The following is a 17,730-nucleotide window of genomic DNA, read 5'->3' on the forward strand; positions in this document are numbered from 1 at the left end:
ACACGGTCTAGTGGAGGTCTGAGGGGGGCGTGGTGGCCCGGATATTGGTGCTGAGACCCAACAGTCGTTATTCGGACCTTTGGACCTTAGGTGCCTAAGCTACAAGTAGTTTAGCAGCGGTTGAAAGCCAGCATGGAGGGAGTTGGGTGTGGGTAATCAGCAGAGGGTCCGTACTCCATATGTACGCAAGTGCATGGAATTATTATTTTTATTATTATTTTTGTCCGGCACCGGCTTCGAGGTAGTCAGGGTACGGGTTAGAAGGAAGAGGGGAGACAGGGTGGACTGCAACATGGGTGCAGGTGGCCCTAGTGGAGGCCGCCTCATGTGCTGCTTTTCCACTCACTAACCTGGACTGCCGGAAGCTTAGGCTAGGTGATTGAGCTTATGGGGCCGACACCAGTCATGTATGTCGGTTGGAGCCCCACTCGGGCGGGTAGGCATTATTGGTTGGCCCGACCCATCCTGCGCCTAATTTTAATATATTTTTTTCCCTGAAAAATCATTTTATTTTTCCCAAAAAATAAAAAATAAAAATAATTATTCAATGGCACGGGGAAGAGAGGGCCGGGCGGGTCCATGTTCCATGGTCCACCTGCAGCCTCTCGGCGACTCAAGACCGGGGGTTCGTGCTAGACTTGTTCATTCCCCCCTCCCCAAAAATCCCTGAGGCGCTTTCTGGCTCCGGCGCTTGCGTCTTCGTCCGACACGGCCGTGTTTCGGGGGTTCCCACGATTATTATTCCTACACGACAATTATTATTTCCGGTTGATCTCGAGGTTGGACTGGTGATTTGTTCGTATGGGTTCTTGGGCTCTGACAGCCCCGCCTGACACGAAGCGTGGTCTGTCAGGTATAATATGTACGATAGGTATATTATATATATTGATATACATCAAGATGTTAGATTATCAGTTATCCTGTTGAAGGCTCTTCACCGGAAGATGATGCTTCTCGTAAGACCATGATGCGAACTTTCAGCGGAAAGGTACCTAATCCTGAGGACAAGATCTGAGAATGCTCAGGGTAAATCAGCCAGCGGAAAAAAGTGACTGTAATGACTCCAGATTTGCCCCACCCCACTAGGCCGTTCCTGGGCGGGCAAGCTGTCTGTCTTCGGCTTGGCGCCGGACCACCGCCATCTCACCTTTTTCCGTGCGTTTCCTGTGGATTTTATTTTATTTTTTAATTTTCTGGCTGACTGCTCGAGAGCTGCACAACCACTAGCGTCTCTTGGCAGAATTCACCCTCTTACACCAGCCCCTCGACCTTTTCCTCTCTCGCTCCTCTTCTTCCCTTCTCTTCCCTTCTCCTTTCTCCTTCTTGGGCGCCGTTTCCTGAGCTCTAGTTTCTCTCCCCGTGGCTTGGCCCTGCTGCCCCTTCTCTCAGATATCCTACCCCAGTGACACAACTCTTCCCAATTCATCAACTTCCTCGTCATTTTCCCTTCACTTTCGCCTCTCCCTACCTGTGCCGCTATCCCTTTCTCGGCTACGTGCCTAGTTCCTGGGGTTGCCGCTTCGCACCTCCCTCACCTTGCCTTCCATCCATCCATTGTGTTGGACGTGCAACCCATCCACCACGACCATCCATTGAACGGGCGATCCTGTGCGATCTCAATTCCACTCTTTCGTTCGTTCTCCGCGCACCCGGCGTTCCCGTCCATCGCCGTCTCAACTTCATCGCGCGCAACACCCGAAGCAAGAAGAGCTTTTCACCTCCGACGGAGCGCCTGAATCAGGACCGGAGGTGACCGCTGTAGAGCTCTTCCCAGCGACCTTCCGTCCGGAGCATCAGTCGCGCAGATTACGGTGCGACTGGCCACCATACCGCCGAATTACATCATCGTGTCGCAAAGTTTGGACGTCGAACTCATAGTCTGATCGAGGCTCGGTTGTGATTCCGGTTGACCTTCTTCCCGGCAAGATGTCTCATGCTCAACCGTCACCCACGGGAGCCGTGACCCCTCACCATGGTCACCTCGCCGCCCACCCGCAGGTCAACGGCCACTTGCCCTTGCAAGCCCAGGGCCAGAAGGGTCCACCCCTCAGCACCGCCCAGAAGATCGCCGCGCTGAATGAGCAGGTGTGGCTTCAGATCGGTATGTATCCTACGCACCGGGTGTCCTTGATTTGGACCTCGCCCTCAATCGACCCGGCTAACATGTAATTTCAGGGAGCTTGACCGAGCTGCTCGGCGATCTTGAGGGCGCCATGAATGCGTATGAACAAGCCTTGCGCCACAACCAGTGGTCCATCCCCGCCATGAATGCCATCTCGTGCATCTTGCGGACCAAGGAACAATTCCCCAAGGCCATCGAGTATCTTCAGAATATTCTGAAACTCGACCCTACAAGCGGTGAAACCTGGGGTAGTTTGGGTATGCTTCTTTTTGCCTTCCGACTCAGATTAGAGATCGACTAACGATGCCCAGGCCACTGCCATCTTATGATGGACAACCTGCAAGAAGCGTATACTTCCTACCAACAGGCGCTCTATCACCTCCGGGATCCCAAGGAACCCAAGCTGTGGTACGGAATTGGTATCCTTTATGATCGCTATGGTTCTCTGGACCACGCAGAGGAGGCTTTCTCCCAGGTCATGCGCATGGCTCCGGATTTCGAGAAGGCGAATGAAATCTATTTCCGATTGGGAATCATATACAAACAGCAACAAAAGTTTAACCAGAGCTTGGAGGTAGGTGATTTTCCGCCACACGTATTAGCTGTGTTTGCGACCGCATACTGATCCCACGAAGTGCTTCAAGTATATTGTCACCGACCCTCCTCGTCCCCTTACGGAGGAAGACATTTGGTTCCAGATCGGTCATGTCCACGAACAGCAGAAGGACTTCGATTCTGCCCAACAGGCATACCGACGTGTTCTGGACCGCGACCCCAACCATGCCAAGGTCTTGCAGCAGCTGGGTTGGTTGTACCACCAGCAGAGCAACAGTTACGCCAGCCAAGAGAAGGCCATTGAATATCTGGAGAAGTCCGTCAGCGCAGGTATGTTGCTACTGTTGTTTGATCGTTATCTCTAGAACGAAGTTATCTAACAAATTCCTTGGTTACAGACAACACCGATGCCCAGAGTTGGTACCTCCTCGGTCGCTGCTATATGTCGCAAGCCAAGTATCCCAAGGCGTATGAAGCCTACCAACAGGCGGTCTATCGCGATGGACGCAACCCAACTTTCTGGTGCTCAATTGGTGTGCTCTACTACCAGATCAACCAGTATCGCGACGCTCTTGATGCCTACTCTCGCGCCATTCGCCTGAACCCATACATCTCGGAGGTTTGGTATGATCTGGGAACTCTGTACGAGTCCTGCAACAACCAGATTGCAGATGCCCTTGATGCGTACGGTCGCGCAGCTGACCTGGACCCCACCAACGTCCACATCAAGGCTCGTCTGCAGCTGCTCCAGAGCCAACTCTCTGGCTCGAACCAGAGCAATGCCCCGGCCCCGCAACCGCAGGATGTCCATCCCCAGGCCTATCAAGCTCCAGGTGTTGGAGGACCTCCGGCTCCCCAATGGGGGGCACCAGCGCCCACCGGCGGACCGCCTCCTCAGGCACCGGCACCCCCCAGACAGATTGCGGATTGGAACCGTGGCATCAACGAGCTCCAGTCTCAGGCCCAGGCTCAAGCTGCGGGCCCGAACGGCTATGACCAGCGTGATCCGGCTCGCCCGGCGGCTCTTCAGCAGCCGAGCCCAAGACAAGAGCCCGGTAGAGCGTTCCCAGAGACCGTCCGTGTCCAGCCAGGTGCTCGGTCTCCGAAGTCTGCTGTCCTGCCCGGACCAGGAGCTTACCCGCCACCCCATGCGCTTCCTCAGATTGCCAACCCTCCTGCGCCGTCTCATGATCGCTCTCACAGCGGTGCTACTGCTTTTAGCTCTGCTACTCGTGGTGCATTGCCCCCCGCTCCAGCTGGACCCCCAGCTGCCCCCGGTGCGCCCAATGGGGCTCCGGCTTCTGGTGGTCCTCTCCCTGCCTTCCACCGTCCGTTCACTCCTCCCACCGAAATTCGGCCGATCCGTGAGGAGCGACCCTCGTCGCCTGGTTCCACCTATCCGCACCAGCAATTCCACCATGGCCCTAGCGTGCCTCCTGTGCAGGGCGCTGGCTCCACTGGTATTGCTGGTGGTGCACCTGCTCCAGCGTCTGCCATCACCGCTGCCGAAGCCGCTGCTCGCGAGCGGGAGGATCGGCCTGGCTCCGCTATGAAGCGTGGCCGCGAGTGGGAAGCGGAGCCTGGCCCAGCGAAGAAGATTGCCAATGAGGAGAGCCGCGCGCGTCTTGACGAGCAGATGCCCCGTCGGGTGACTCCCCCCAACCGTATGCCGTCTCCCGGGGAGATGCAGCGCCGTAACTCGTCCGAGGCTCGGCGCGATGATCAACGCCGTGATGAACCTTATCACCCATCTGAGGCCGCTCACCATCCTCCGACTCTCCCGTCCATCCAGAGTATGCCCCCGCATGCCTCTGGCTCCAGCCTTCCCCCGATGGCGGAGAGCCCAGTTGCGCCTGCCAACGGACCCCAGGCCGGCCCTCCGGCCGCCCAGGTGCCCGTTAAAGATGAACCCATCCGCACTGGTGAGCAGACCCCCGCACACGAGCCGGCTGCTCGTAAGATGGATGTGGATGAGAATTATGACGACGATGGCGACGACGAGAAGAAGGCCACCGCCGCTGCAAAAGGCAGCCCTTCGGCTAGTGGCTCGGCGAATGCCAGCAATGGTGGTTTGAATGGAAATAGTCAGACGCCGCAGAAGCAGGAGTCTTCCGCGTAGGATGCTCCTGTGGTTGGCATAGACATTGTAAACAAAATGACCCGGGGAGTCAGATGCTCCGATGGGATTCTTATGGCGAGACGTTTAAAGTCCTTCATTTATTTCCTCACTTCATTTTTCTTTGATGTTCCATTTCTACCCCGTTTCTTCTATTCTTTTTTGATCTCGTTTTATACACCTGTGTTTTCCCCTCTGTGATCGTGGACGATGGGCGGTTGCATTGCAACTGAATATGTATTGTACGATTTCGGTCGACAAACTGGGGTGGCTTTGATTATTTTTTTGTGTATCTATTTCACCTTGTTCACTATATTGACTTGTGGTGTGGTTTAGCCCTACGATAACCCCTCTGTTGTCCATGTTTATGTGATTCCGTTTTCGAGTACTGTCAATAATCGAATAGCAATGATCATATCAAATTGTTAGACCCTTTTTGTTATGGAATCAACTCTCAGTGTTGGAGAGAATGTAATGTAGTAGGTTTGTGAGCAGTGCCTCCTACTGCGGACCGCCGTAAAAGAGAGCCGCTGTGGCCTGAGGCCGTAGGGTTGTGGGTGGCGGCACGTGACCCAGATAGTGCTGCCTCAGGCGCCAAGAGTGGAGATCGCTTAACCCGAAACGGCAATTCGCTAAGGGCAGCCCACACTCGTTAAGCGTGCAAAATACAACCTCCGGCAAATCCTGGAGATAGACACTCTCACTCACCACCTCGACGACTAACGACAACAGGGTCAAGATGTAAGCCCCCAATGCTGCGCCAGAGCTATCAAGTTCTTCACGAGACAAATTGCTAATTCTTTTTGCTTTTCAGGAGTCACCGGAAGTACGAAGCGCCTCGGCACGGTTCGTCAACCTTTTTCCTCGAATTCGACAGATGGGATTGTGTGGGCATGGCATACTGACATGGACTTCTACAGGCTCTCTTGCCTACCTGCCGCGCAAGCGCGCCGCCAGACACCGTGGAAAGGTCAAGAGGTTAGTCCGGAAAAAAAAATCGATATGGAAATGATGTGAAGAATGGGTGTACTGAGACTTTGCGACAGCTTCCCCAAGGATGACCCCAAGAAGCCCGTCCACCTTACTGCCTCCATGGGCTACAAGGCCGGTATGACCACTGTTGTCCGTGACCTCGACAGACCCGGTGCCAAGATGCACAAGAAGGAGATCGTTGAGGCCGTCACCATCGTTGAGACTCCTCCTGTAGGTTCCCTTGGCGAGGAAAATTTTTTTTTCTTTTCCTTTCGAATTTCTCACTAACACAACTTAGCTTGTTGCCGTCGGTGTCGTCGGTTACATCGAGACTCCCCGTGGTCTCCGCTCTCTCACCACCGTCTGGGCTGAGCACCTGAGCGACGAGGTCAAGCGCCGCTTCTACAAGAACTGGTACAAGAGCAAGAAGAAGGCCTTCACTAAGTACGCCAAGAAGCACGCCGACGAGAACGGCTCTGCCATCACCCGCGAGCTTGAGCGCATCAAGAAGTACTGCACTGTCGTCCGTGTGCTCGCCCACACCCAGGTCCGCAAGACCCCTCTCAAGCAGAAGAAGGCCCACCTTATGGAGATCCAAGTCAACGGTGGCTCCGTTGCCGACAAGGTTGACTTCGCCCGCAACCTGTTCGAGAAGCCCATCGAGATCGACTCCATCTTCGAGAAGGACGAGATGATCGATGTCATCGCCGTCACCAAGGGTCACGGTTTCCAGGGTGTCACCAGCCGTTGGGGCACCAAGAAGCTCCCTCGTAAGACCCACAAGGGTCTGCGTAAGGTTGCCTGTATCGGTGCCTGGCATCCTAACCACGTCCAGTGGACTGTTGCCCGTGCCGGTCAGATGGGTTACCACCACCGTACCTCGTGCAACCACAAGGTGTTCCGCATCGGCAAGGGCTCCGACGAGGGCAACGCCTCCACCGACTTCGATGTCTCCAAGAAGCAGATCACTCCGTAAGTCCCATGCATGTTCCCTGATTTCTGACAACACTAACGGCATCGTCTAGTATGGGTGGCTTCGTCCACTACGGTGAGGTGAAGAACGACTATGTCATGCTCAAGGGCTCCATCCCCGGTGTCAAGAAGCGTGTCATGACCCTGCGCAAGACCCTCTACCCTCAGACCAACCGCCGTGCCACCGAGAAGGTCGAGCTCAAGTGGATCGACACCTCGTCCAAGTTCGGACACGGTGCTTTCCAGACCCCCGAGGAGAAGCGTGCTTTCATGGGTACCCTCAAGAAGGACCTCGTTACTTCTGCTTAAGGTGTTTACGAACTTGGTTTGGTGTAGTGCAAATTATTATCTTTTTCAATAAAAAAGCGAATACCTTCAAGACTGTCGGGATAAGACACTGTCGGATGGTATAGTTACGTAGTTTATGGAATTGATGATTTGAATCAATTGTGGTAGTCTTGGCAGAAAATCCTGCAGTCGCTCGCCTGACACTTTTACCGACCTACATATCTACTAAGTGCCTACATTTTGCCCTTAACAGTCGAATATAAGTATTCTGCAGCACTTTGCTTCCTACATCTACACACCTGGAATTGGTGGCACACCCTTGTACTCATGTGGCCAACCCGCCGCCGCATGCATTGCGTCATTGGTCGCATCTCAGCTTCAACGCCATCGCCAACCTCCAAGCTTCTCTTGCCCACAGCCCTCCGCTCACGCTCTACACATCACCAGTCGCAGAATCAGTCCTCTCACCACTTCCTCTATCGCCCATTCCCTCAACACACAACACGCACCAATCCGCACCCACCCAGAATCTCACCGTCCACCCTATCCCACCAGACCATCCGCGCCATGTCCGACGACGCCTACATGTCCTTCCTGGACAAAGCCAACGCAGACCTGAACAGCGCGCGCGCCGAAAAGGCCCGTCGTGCGTCGGTCGCCCGCACCGAAACCGTGCACATGAACGTGCGTGTGCCCACGCCCCTCACCTCCGTGGACGTGTACTACGTCTCCGAGACGGACGAACCGTTCGAGCCGGTCACGCTGCGGTGGGAAGGGGCGACGAAGGGGGTATGGCCGGACGCTGGTACGTTTTCTTTTCCTTTCCTTTCTACACTGGGTCTACTACGTATCTCGCATTGTATCTGGTCTAGGACGAGAAAAGCTGCTAACGGATGACACGGAATGAACAGATCATTTCTCGAACCTGATCTCGCCCAACGCCGACCTCTCCAGCGCCATCGAGACTATCTCGCCATCTTCGTTTGACCCGAAGAACCAGTACGCGGCGGCGCTGCGGGCTGTGCGCGCTGCGGCGTCGCAGGCGTCTGGCGGGGAGGAGGCGGGCGTCGAGGTGAAGGTGTACCGCGTGCAGGTGGGAAGCAGTCGGGTGGAATATTATGTTTTGGCGTTGGATGTGGATGAGGGGTTGGTGGTTGGGTTGCGGGCGAAGGCGATTGAGAGTTAGGTGTTGCTGTCGCTTGCTGATACTGTCTTTGGTGGTTGTTAATATGCTCCGTTGACAATGATGATATGATTGATGCGCTTTACTGGTGTCTGATGTCTCTGGGACAGATGCAAGGGGTTGTAGGATTGGATTGTGGCATGGAACAGGGTGCTCTTCTACGGAGATGGCCCAATATGGCGTGCCGAGTAGTAGCTAACTATATACGCTTAGGTAACTCGAAACGTTGTTAATGGCAGACTAGGTATCGTTCATATTGGAACATATTCTCCAGAAACAGGAAGAACCTTTCTCGCATCCCACTGCTGTACTGCTTACGTCCAAGGCCGCGGAATGAAGGACGACGGAATGATCACCGCTTGGCAACGGGAATCGATCGACGTCGATCTTCCATGGAATCCTCCCATTCCTCTCCTCTCAGCAACCAGATTCCTCACTACATGCCGGATCTGACACACACCACTCACAGCGTTTCCTGCGGTCGAGATGAATGCTATCCCTGAGTGCTGTCACGCTGGTCGACCCTGGCTATACCCAGCTCGAGACAGGCCGACGGCGTGTCTGTCCAATGCATTGGGATGCTTCGTATAACCTCAAGGAATCAATGGAATACAGAATAAATGCAACGTGCATCGCTTTGTCTCAGCTGAAGAAGGATGATAAACTTCTGCTGACGACTGCGACTATGTTAAACCAAATACTTCAACCGCAGTAAACAGGGACGCGATTGACAGGGCCCTCCCCCTTCCTTCACACATTCATGCTCCGTCTTTGTCTCCATCCATGTCCCGCACGTTTGTTTTGATCGGCTCCCCTGTGCTCACGTCAACCGGCTCGTTGTCCCATTCAATCCGGCTCTCTCCCACTTCTCACTGTCTTGCTCGACATATACGACATTCGACTACACCTCCGGTCTCTCGACGCTGCCATCGGGCTGATTGTCCCGTCCACTCGTTATTCCTTTACCCTGTGACTACCTGGTGCCAGCGCAAACACGCGGCGTAATCCTAAACACCTCTGGCACCCATTCTGGGAGATCTCCATGGCATCCACCTGAGTCTGCTGCGTCGGTTCAACCTGTCCCAACCTGTCCCTCCATCAGGTCAACTCGACATCAAGCGTGCAATCCGCGATTGAGTGCCTCACTGCAGAGTAACGCAACCAAGCACACAACCCAACATGGCCGACGAATCATCCAATCCCACCCCGCCGCCGGAGGCGCGCGAACTACCCCAGAGGCCCCAGATCCAGATCACCATGCGGGAGCAGGATCCCTTCCGGGACACCGCGTCCGACCACCACCTGCAAGTGCCGCTCCGACACAGCACGATCGGCCGCGCCCTAACCCCCAGCATGATCCGCCACTCGCGGTCCGCCGGCAGCCTGCACGCCGTGTACGCCTCCGCGCAGCCGCAGGAGTCGACTGAGTTCTTGATCCCGCCGCAACCGCACCGGCCGCCGCGGGAAGAATATGCCCAGGGCGGGCCGTTCCTGATATCGCGGCAGACGAGCTGGAGCTCGGAGGCCGCCAGTTACGACACCCGCGGATACGGGTATACGCATTTCGAGGACTCGCAGGCGCCGTCGTGTATCGATAGCGAGGACAACGACGTGAACACGCAGACGGTGACGGAGAAATTCAACATCATGCCGACGGAGGGGTTGTTGTTGTTTCCGGAGGATGTCGAAAAAGATGACTACCTGCATAATCCGGATGCCAGTGACCGCGACAAGCCGTGCGATATTTGGAATCGGAGGGGGTTGATTAATGTTGGGGGATTGATCTTGTTGACGCTGGGCTTTTTGACGTTGTTTATTGGATACCCTGTTATGTACGGATTCCGTTTCATGTGTTTCTGCGGAGGCTGACGTTGACAGAACGGCTGTGGAAAATACCCTAGCAAAACAAGGGCCCAAATGCGAGCCCGGTGACACCTTGTGTCTCGACGTCGGTGACCGGCCCTTGCTGGCGAATATTCGGAGTGGCTTGATTGATCCCGACACGCCGAAAGATGCATTGAAGAAGACGTCCGCGGATGGGAAGGAGTGGACTCTGGTGGTGAGTGACGAGCGCCTCATACTCACACTCACGTACGAACATCTAATAACTGACTCGTTGGTAGTTTTCCGACGAATTCACCACCCCTGGCCGCACATTCTACGACGGTGACGACCCATTCTACCAAGGGGTTGATCTCTGGTACGGCGTGACACAAGATCTGGAGGTCAGTAACCCGAATTGCCCATCGTGCCCAACTGACCCCCGTAGTGGTATGATCCCGACGCCATTACAACGCGAGATGGAGTGTTAGAGATTCGCTTCGACGCCTTCAAAAACCATGACTTGCAATACCGCTCGGGCATGCTGCAAAGCTGGAACAAGCTCTGCTTCACCGGCGGACGGTTAGAAGCGAGTATTTCCCTCCCGGGCGCCGGCGACGTGTCAGGGTTCTGGCCTGGTTTCTGGGCCATGGGCAACCTGGCACGGCCGGGCTACGCTGCGACGACCGAAGGCATGTGGCCGTACAGTTATGAGGACCGATGCGATGCAGGGATCACCCCGAACCAGAGTTCGACAGACGGGATCAGCATGCTCCCGGGGATGCGTTTGCCCGCGTGCAGCTGTGCCGGCGAGGATCACCCTTCTCCTGGAAAGTCGCGAAGCGCGCCAGAGCTCGACGTGATCGAAGCGAGCGTCATTTCACTGAATAACAACCCCAATTCGGCTGTGGGCTCTGTGTCGCAGAGTTTGCAGATGGCCCCGTTCGATATCTGGTATATGCCAGACTATGGTGAGTCCTACCCCCTGCGCACGGTTCTTGCAGTACTGACAATGCTGCAGATTTCGCCGCTGTGTACGACCCTCGCATCACCGAGATCAACTCGTATCGCGGCAGCCCCTACCAACAGGCCATGTCTGGGCTGACCAACCTGAACAACGACTGGTACAACGGGTCTGCGTACCAAGTATACGCGTTCGAGTACACACCGGGCGCCACGGGCGACGTGACCTGGTTCGTCGGACAAGACAAGACCTGGACGCTGGACGGCCGTGCGCTTGGTCCGAACGGCAACGTCGGCCAGCGGATGATCCCCTTGGAGCCGATGTCCATCGTGATGAACCTGGGTATGGCGTACAGTTTCGCGGCCATCGACGACTCGATTCGCGAGTACATGCCCGGGTTCATGCGGTTTGATTACATTCGCATCTATCAAGACCCCGACCACCAGAGCGTCACCTGCGACCCGCCGGGATACGAAACCACCGACTACATCGCGAATCACCCGAAAGCATACAACGACTTTAACAAGACTACATGGTGAGTACTAACGCTGTCTGGGAGGTCTGGGCTGCGCTGACATATCCTAGGGCTGATGCCGGCTACGACTGGCCTAAAAATAGCTTCATGCATGGGTGCAGAATGGCTTAGCCTACTAATTGCGAGCTTATCCTATCTGATCAGTTACACCCCATGGCGCTCTACGGTGTATTCCATTCTTGCTGAGGTGCTCTGTCGTCTCGGCAGTTTAGCGGCATTCTGCTTCGGCGTTAGGCGTGGCATGCGTGTGATGGGAGGAGACATCTTTCTTCGTTGTATGCTAGATTTGCAGCCTTTTTTTCTGCTTGTTCTATATTACTTTCTTCGTTATACATGGCTGTGGTGTGAGCAATCTTGATCCATACATGATCATCATACTCTGTAGAAACCTTATGGATCTCTGTACACATGACTAAGCCATTGCGTCCAGCACTGCATGTCACATCCATCATCCTCCACGTCCTCCAACATACCTACATCCTTACATATACCTCCCTGCTGGACAGGGCCCCCCATTCCATCCTCTATCCACCCTCCCTCCAGACCGATCAATCACAATGTCCACCCACAACATCCCTCGCCGCAGCCAACCCACCCCTCAGAACCCAATCGTAATCACCTCCGACGACGAAGCCGAAGCTTCAGACGACTCCATGGAGATCGACTTCGCCAGCGCACACTCCCGCCAGCAGCAGATCGGATTCCGTATGCCCTTACCCTCGCACGCTCTCAGCACCCACCTACCTACCGCGTAGCTAGCTCGCTAACGAACCAAGTCGAAGGCTACAACCACAACCACGCGCACCGACCACAACACCAGCAACCACAACCCCGCCAAGCTCCTCTCTACACCTCCACCCTCGAGCAGGAAAAAAAGGTCCGCAGCCGCCTGCGCGAAGAGCGCCACGCCGCGCTGTGCGTGCTGATGGACCGCGAACTGCTCACGATCCAGGCTCTTGCCGCGCAAGAGGTAACTCCCCTCCGGCCGTCTACACCGTTCTACCTTCAACGGGGGGTATGGCTGGAGCGCTACTAACAGATTTAAAATGGTAGACCCTCCCGCAAGCGCGCCGCCGCTTCCTGGCCAAGCTCATGGCCCCCGATGACCCCGAAATGGCTGCGTCCATCCGCGCCGACCGCTTCACCATCCAGCACCCGTCCACCACCACCGCCGCCTCCTCCGCCTCCGCCTCCGCCTCGTCAACGTCAACGACCGTGCAGCGGAAGATCGTCGATGTGCATGAATCCGATGATACCGGGTGGCGGCGCCCGACGGATCCGTCCTCTGTGTCTGCGGCTGCTGTAGCCGGCGTGGCGTCTCCTGGGGGTTCGTCAGCGATGACGACGACGCCCGTGTCCCGCGGGTATGCGCGGAGGATGGCGTCCATGACGCCCGAGCGGACGAGGCATAGTCCCGCTGGGAGACCACGGGCGTCGGCGTCGCGGAGCCAGCAGACGCGAGAGCGGGAGCGGCGACGGCGGTGGAGTGGTGCGGAGCGGGAGGATGCCGGAATTCCGTTTGGGGGGTTCTCTCCTTGAGGTTTGAGATGTGGGATGTTATGGACTGATTGTATGTGTTACGAGAAACGATTCGCTTGTATACGTTCCTAGCGGTTACGAGAATGATTCCTTGTATACATTCCTAGGCCGTGTCATACCGTAGCTATCCTATCCAATCCAATCCGTAATCTACTATACAGCAAAGCAAATAAAAATAAACAAGAAAGCAATGGTCCGGGCTCTACCCTCCAAGAACAAAACCAATTCCCCCACACTATCCTGAATCAGTTCAATGGGTATCATATAGACCAAATCATGAGGCGATCAATCGATCGAGTACAGAAAGGTCAGGTACGCTCAGGATTCCCGAGAAAAAAACAAGTGCCATCGACTTGCTTCTTCTCCGACAGCAAAACGCTTTTGGTTTTGTCCACCAAAAATAAAAAGGGGAAACAAGAGTATCGATGGTACTACTCGATCCCGTCGGACCAAATCATCCGCAGCGGTCCGTGGCACGGGCGAGGTGCCAAATAACGGCCGTTACGGCCTTTCAGCATTGAGTCGGCTTTCTGCGTCGCCGACTTGCTTACGTTCAGAAACTTCCCGGTGTTGCATGCGCGCGCGCGCAGCTTGAATGTTCATCGGCGTCAATCCTCGAGACGGTGGTGGATCCGGTTCCGAATAGAATGGGTGAAGTCGGTGGGAAGTTGAGAACCGGACGCGCCCATCCCTCATGACTGGTAATTGTCATTGCAGAGGTTCCGAGCTCGAGGAAAGACGGTTCAGATGGAGGTAAACATCGGTGCCATATCTGGGGAGACATCGTCAGCGGTTACTCCCGCAATTGCTGGTTTTGTGTAACGGAAAATCACTTACCCCTCCATACTGATTAATTTCAAGTCCCCACCGAAGTATCGAGCGTACAAGCGACTGATAGGCAATCCGTAGCCAAAGCCAGCCATGGGCGCCTTGAAGTCGCTTTTGTCAAAGTCCGGGTCCAGATTGGGCGTTTGCTCCACCGTGGTGTACATGTACGTCCAGACCAGGGGGATAGCCGAACGAGGGATTCCTCCACCTTCGTCCGAGACTTTGATCGTGATGTCTTCTTTGCCTTCGGCAATTATAACCTTGGTGACGGGGAAGGCATCCTTGTCGGCGCCGTGCGTCTCAACCACCGCACGCAGCGAGTTCTTCAAGGTTTCGAACAGCATGTGAGACAGGTGGCCCGGAACGTACATGAAGTTCAGATCTTCCTTGCAGACGAGCTGGACCTTGGGGGCTTCGAAGAGACCGTAGTAATCCTCACACACGAAACGCGCGTTCTCGATGGCCTCCAGGGCCACCTCCCGAACATTCGTTTTGGTACAGATGATTCCGACATAGTTGGGGTGACGGACATGGGTTTGTTCCGTTAACGCGATGTGTTGTCCAATTAACATTCGTATACCAATCCGAGACATGTAGAACCGATCAAGAAACGACTGCACAGTGGAGTCGATCTGCAACCGTTGCCGTTTCCGTTTCCATTCGAGAATACCCTGCGCCACGGTAGTCACAACGCTATCGTGTCTTCGTTTGATATGTCCGAGGGTTTTTGCGAAGCGTTCGTTGTAATCGTTCAATTCCGGAGGCCAGTCACCATGATCATCTGACGGGACGAAGTATCTCCGCGCAGCCGCAGCCGCGGCTTTCCCGTTCCCATTGTGGTGAGACGTCGAGTTGGGCGAAGACCGATACTGACCTTCCTTGATACTGGGGTTTTGGGTGGTTTCCGAGAGAATTTTGGATGCCCCACCGTTGGCCCTCCCTGGGCGCAACAAGCGGGCTTTCACTTCTTGGGTGAGAGTTGGTCGAGGCAGAGTGATGATTTCCTGTGGTCATCGTTAGAAACGAGGCAGGAAGAAAATTAGGGCTACGCCAGGATGATGAGTCATACCTCGAATGATTGCGCGTACCAGTCCTGGACCTTTTTGATAGAGGGCATCTCACTGAGCCCGTCGGGAAGCTCACCGAGGTCCTGAACGCGATGCGCCAAGCGGATGGGGAGTTCCTCAGAGAGGAACTGTGAAGCACGAAAGAGAGTTCCTGAATCGGGAAAGAGATCATGAGATCAGCGGCTGAACTGTTTTCTTGAAACGCACGGATAGAAGCAGGACACTGCTTGAAAAGACAAACAGCAGTGTACATACCGGTTGAAGGTCTGTCTCCGAATTGAACCATCTGTCGGAGGGAGACGCCGGTGGCGGGGGAAGCTGGCATAATGTCTGATGGTGTCCATCAGCCGCTCCGACGGCTTCCACATGGTGTTGTGGTGTTACAGGCCCAGCGGCCTGTGAATTAAGGGCGATAGATCAGATCAATGTGGTCAATAAGTTGACACGAGGTCGTCCGGTGAGAGGAATAGGGCAGACACAGGGTTCTGCGCTGGTGCACGACGCAGCAGGCCCAAGGTGTGACAACCGAGGTTTGGTTCCGCTCTCCAGCGATCTCGGAGCTCCGGACAGCCAATGCAGAAGCTCCGGATACGGCGATGAAGAGGAGAAGGGAGGAAGGGGGGAGGGCGTAGAGGAAGAAGGGAAAGGAGGAGCAAGAAGTCAAGCAGTCATGGAGAGATCAGATTGAAGCAGGAGAAGAATGGAAGTAAGGAAGAAGATGGAGGTGAAGGACCGGGAAAGAGCGCGAGCGATGACTCTTTGCGGAGACTCGAAATTCCCGGGGAGTCACGTGTGGGGGGTTGATCCCGTGCTTGACCGAGGAACCTTTTGTATCTAGACTCTCCGTATACACTCCACCATCATCCGATCCCTCACAAAGTAGCAAAATGAGACGACCAAACCAGAGACCCTCAATGGTCTGATTCTTTCCCTCGTCCATGGCCACTCCGTCTTCACCGCGGATGGTCTGTCCCGCGGCACCGATTCCATCGTCGGACTCCCCCACTCTGCAGGGAGAAGTGCCGATGCGGGAGAATGTGAATCAGGCTCCGACTTTCCCCTTCGTCCGAAAATCGTCACCTCCCACTTCCCACCTCCCGACGGTTCAAGTGGTGTTAGGTCGCGGTAAAATTATTGTTGTTGATTTCGGCGATATCTTCTCCATGAATACTCCAGATTCTCGTACCCGTTGGGAGTATCATGACTGGGGAGGTTGTGTAGCTGAGGGGACGCTGGGCTACATTCATGAAAGAATATATATACAGTCCCAATGTCGAGATATATGCCGTTTTCTCTCAACCATTCATCGTATTCAAGCGTATAAGTATAAATAAAAGCACAGACCTCTATACTACAAAGATAATATTAATGTCAACTGCAGAGATGGTCGACAGCTAGATGGTCAGACCATAACAGACCGATCATAAGAACCATGTCCAGGGGATTCACATGATCCATTCCTTCAAGCTCATTCAGGCGGCCGGATAATTGGCTTTCTTCGAGGTGGATTCTAGAAGTCAAAGAGAGCTAGCCTCGGGACAAATCCGCCAGTCAAGGGGGTCTCATTGAGAACTGCTTTTAACATATGCCAAGCATGCTTTAATTCCCCATTATTGAACACGTTCACCAAATAGTCACTACGGGGAATAAAATTGGAAAAAGATCCCGCGAATTCCAATTCCTACATAATCAGGTAGCAATATTCAGCTTCAAATTGATTTAGCTATCTATTTTAAGAAGAGATCTTCTCGTTTCTGTCTATTTAAAGACATGTCCAGCTGAATGGGCCTCAGATATGCAAAATAGGGATTCACTGAGGATCCATTCAGCAAAAGTACCGGCGGAACTTCGGAGACTCGTGGCACGCGGCAAGAGATCTTTGTACAGAGTATGCCGGATGATAGCCCTATCTTGGACATGGGCTGAGGTTCTTCGTTAGGTATCCCCCTGTCTCTTCAACAATAACACCACTTACCACCTACCGAGTACGGAGTAGTAGACACGATAGTAATCAGAATCATCAGATGGCATCAGTGGAGACGCGTTTCAGCGTCTGACAGCTGTCCGGCCCACTAGAAATCGGGTGGATGATTTGTCTGGACCCTCTTTGCTTTTTCCATGCATTACTCGTGCTGTCAGGATGATGTGCAAGCTGAACCACAGTTACACAGAACGGGCGGGTTGGCAAGCTCCTTAGCAAGGTAGAAGTATACCGAAGCCACCAGATTGGTGGTGGATGGTGGGCTCCAGATCATACAGCTCGACAGCGATGATTCTAGATTCCTTGTTGCGAAGCCATCTGCAGAGATACATCAGAGACACCAGAGTGACATCAACCATGATGTAACTGGGGCATTGTTTCTTTTTTTCCACAGTCATGTTCTTGTATCTTTTGGACTTCTCGGGTATATAGATTTGTAAATGGATTTGTAGATATATTGTATATATTCTGTCCAAGTTGTCCGACTTGTCCTATCCCTAGTCATAGTGATCAGCTTGATAATAATTATCCGGCCCATAAACCCTAGAAAAAGCAGCAAGGATCCGCAGATTACCTTTTTCGCCCTCCTGCACTTAATGCCAAATCTCTGACCCTCACCTGCTCCAACGTCCCCTCTACGGGCCCCCTCTCGGCCTCTGATTGATTTATGGGGGGTTTTTTCTGAATGGAAAATTTTTCTTCCAGCCATTGTGCGAATCGGTGGGCGTGGTTGGAAGTGTGTGTGTGCGTGTGTGGCGGAAAAGGACCTGAAGCCTTTTTTAGTACA

At 54.2% G+C, this 17,730-nt stretch overlaps 7 protein-coding genes across 7 annotated transcripts; 5 read left to right on the top strand and 2 right to left on the bottom strand.

Moving 5' to 3' along the window:
- Nucleotides 1–1,926: 1,926 nt before the first annotated feature.
- On the top strand, nt 1,927–4,796 carry cyc8 (putative transcriptional corepressor Cyc8; the record flags this gene model as incomplete). The annotated part of the gene is made up of 5 exons (XM_001208490.1): nt 1,927–2,101; nt 2,176–2,379; nt 2,434–2,696; nt 2,758–3,007; nt 3,076–4,796. The coding sequence occupies 5 exons, from the start codon at nt 1,927–1,929 to the stop codon at nt 4,794–4,796; spliced, it is 2,613 nt and encodes an 870-aa protein (XP_001208490.1).
- An 874-nt stretch (nt 4,797–5,670) lies between these two features.
- On the top strand, nt 5,671–7,046 carry rpL3 (60S ribosomal protein uL3; the record flags this gene model as incomplete). Its single annotated transcript, XM_001208491.1, has 4 exons — nt 5,671–5,771; nt 5,840–5,996; nt 6,064–6,737; nt 6,791–7,046. The coding sequence occupies 4 exons, from the start codon at nt 5,671–5,673 to the stop codon at nt 7,044–7,046; spliced, it is 1,188 nt and encodes a 395-aa protein (XP_001208491.1).
- Nucleotides 7,047–7,592: 546 nt separating this feature from the next.
- ATEG_01127 (uncharacterized protein) lies at nt 7,593–8,211 on the top strand (the record flags this gene model as incomplete). The annotated part of the gene is made up of 2 exons (XM_001208492.1): nt 7,593–7,830; nt 7,937–8,211. The coding sequence occupies 2 exons, from the start codon at nt 7,593–7,595 to the stop codon at nt 8,209–8,211; spliced, it is 513 nt and encodes a 170-aa protein (XP_001208492.1).
- Nucleotides 8,212–9,387: 1,176 nt separating this feature from the next.
- Nucleotides 9,388–11,568, top strand: ATEG_01128 (SKN1/KRE6 family beta-glucan synthesis-associated protein; the record flags this gene model as incomplete). Its single annotated transcript, XM_001208493.1, has 6 exons — nt 9,388–10,040; nt 10,087–10,267; nt 10,332–10,433; nt 10,478–11,000; nt 11,051–11,528; nt 11,553–11,568. The coding sequence occupies 6 exons, from the start codon at nt 9,388–9,390 to the stop codon at nt 11,566–11,568; spliced, it is 1,953 nt and encodes a 650-aa protein (XP_001208493.1).
- Nucleotides 11,569–12,085: 517 nt separating this feature from the next.
- Nucleotides 12,086–13,067, top strand: ATEG_01129 (uncharacterized protein; the record flags this gene model as incomplete). Its single annotated transcript, XM_001208494.1, has 3 exons — nt 12,086–12,233; nt 12,305–12,543; nt 12,582–13,067. 3 exons carry the CDS (start codon nt 12,086–12,088, stop codon nt 13,065–13,067), a joined length of 873 nt encoding a protein of 290 aa, XP_001208494.1.
- Nucleotides 13,068–13,775: 708 nt separating this feature from the next.
- On the bottom strand, nt 13,776–15,287 carry ATEG_01130 (PDK/BCKDK family protein kinase; the record flags this gene model as incomplete). The annotated part of the gene is made up of 4 exons (XM_001208495.1): nt 13,776–13,839; nt 13,905–14,899; nt 14,965–15,113; nt 15,218–15,287. The coding sequence occupies 4 exons, from the start codon at nt 15,285–15,287 to the stop codon at nt 13,776–13,778; spliced, it is 1,278 nt and encodes a 425-aa protein (XP_001208495.1).
- Nucleotides 15,288–17,155: 1,868 nt separating this feature from the next.
- On the bottom strand, nt 17,156–17,652 carry ATEG_01131 (uncharacterized protein; the record flags this gene model as incomplete). Its single annotated transcript, XM_001208496.1, has 2 exons — nt 17,156–17,434; nt 17,518–17,652. The coding sequence occupies 2 exons, from the start codon at nt 17,650–17,652 to the stop codon at nt 17,156–17,158; spliced, it is 414 nt and encodes a 137-aa protein (XP_001208496.1).
- Between the last annotated feature and the right edge of the window lie 78 nt (nt 17,653–17,730).

Source organism: Aspergillus terreus, genomic scaffold, assembly GCF_000149615.1.
Source record: "Aspergillus terreus NIH2624 scaffold_2 genomic scaffold, whole genome shotgun sequence".
NCBI classification, from domain to species: Eukaryota; Fungi; Ascomycota; class Eurotiomycetes; order Eurotiales; family Aspergillaceae; genus Aspergillus; species Aspergillus terreus.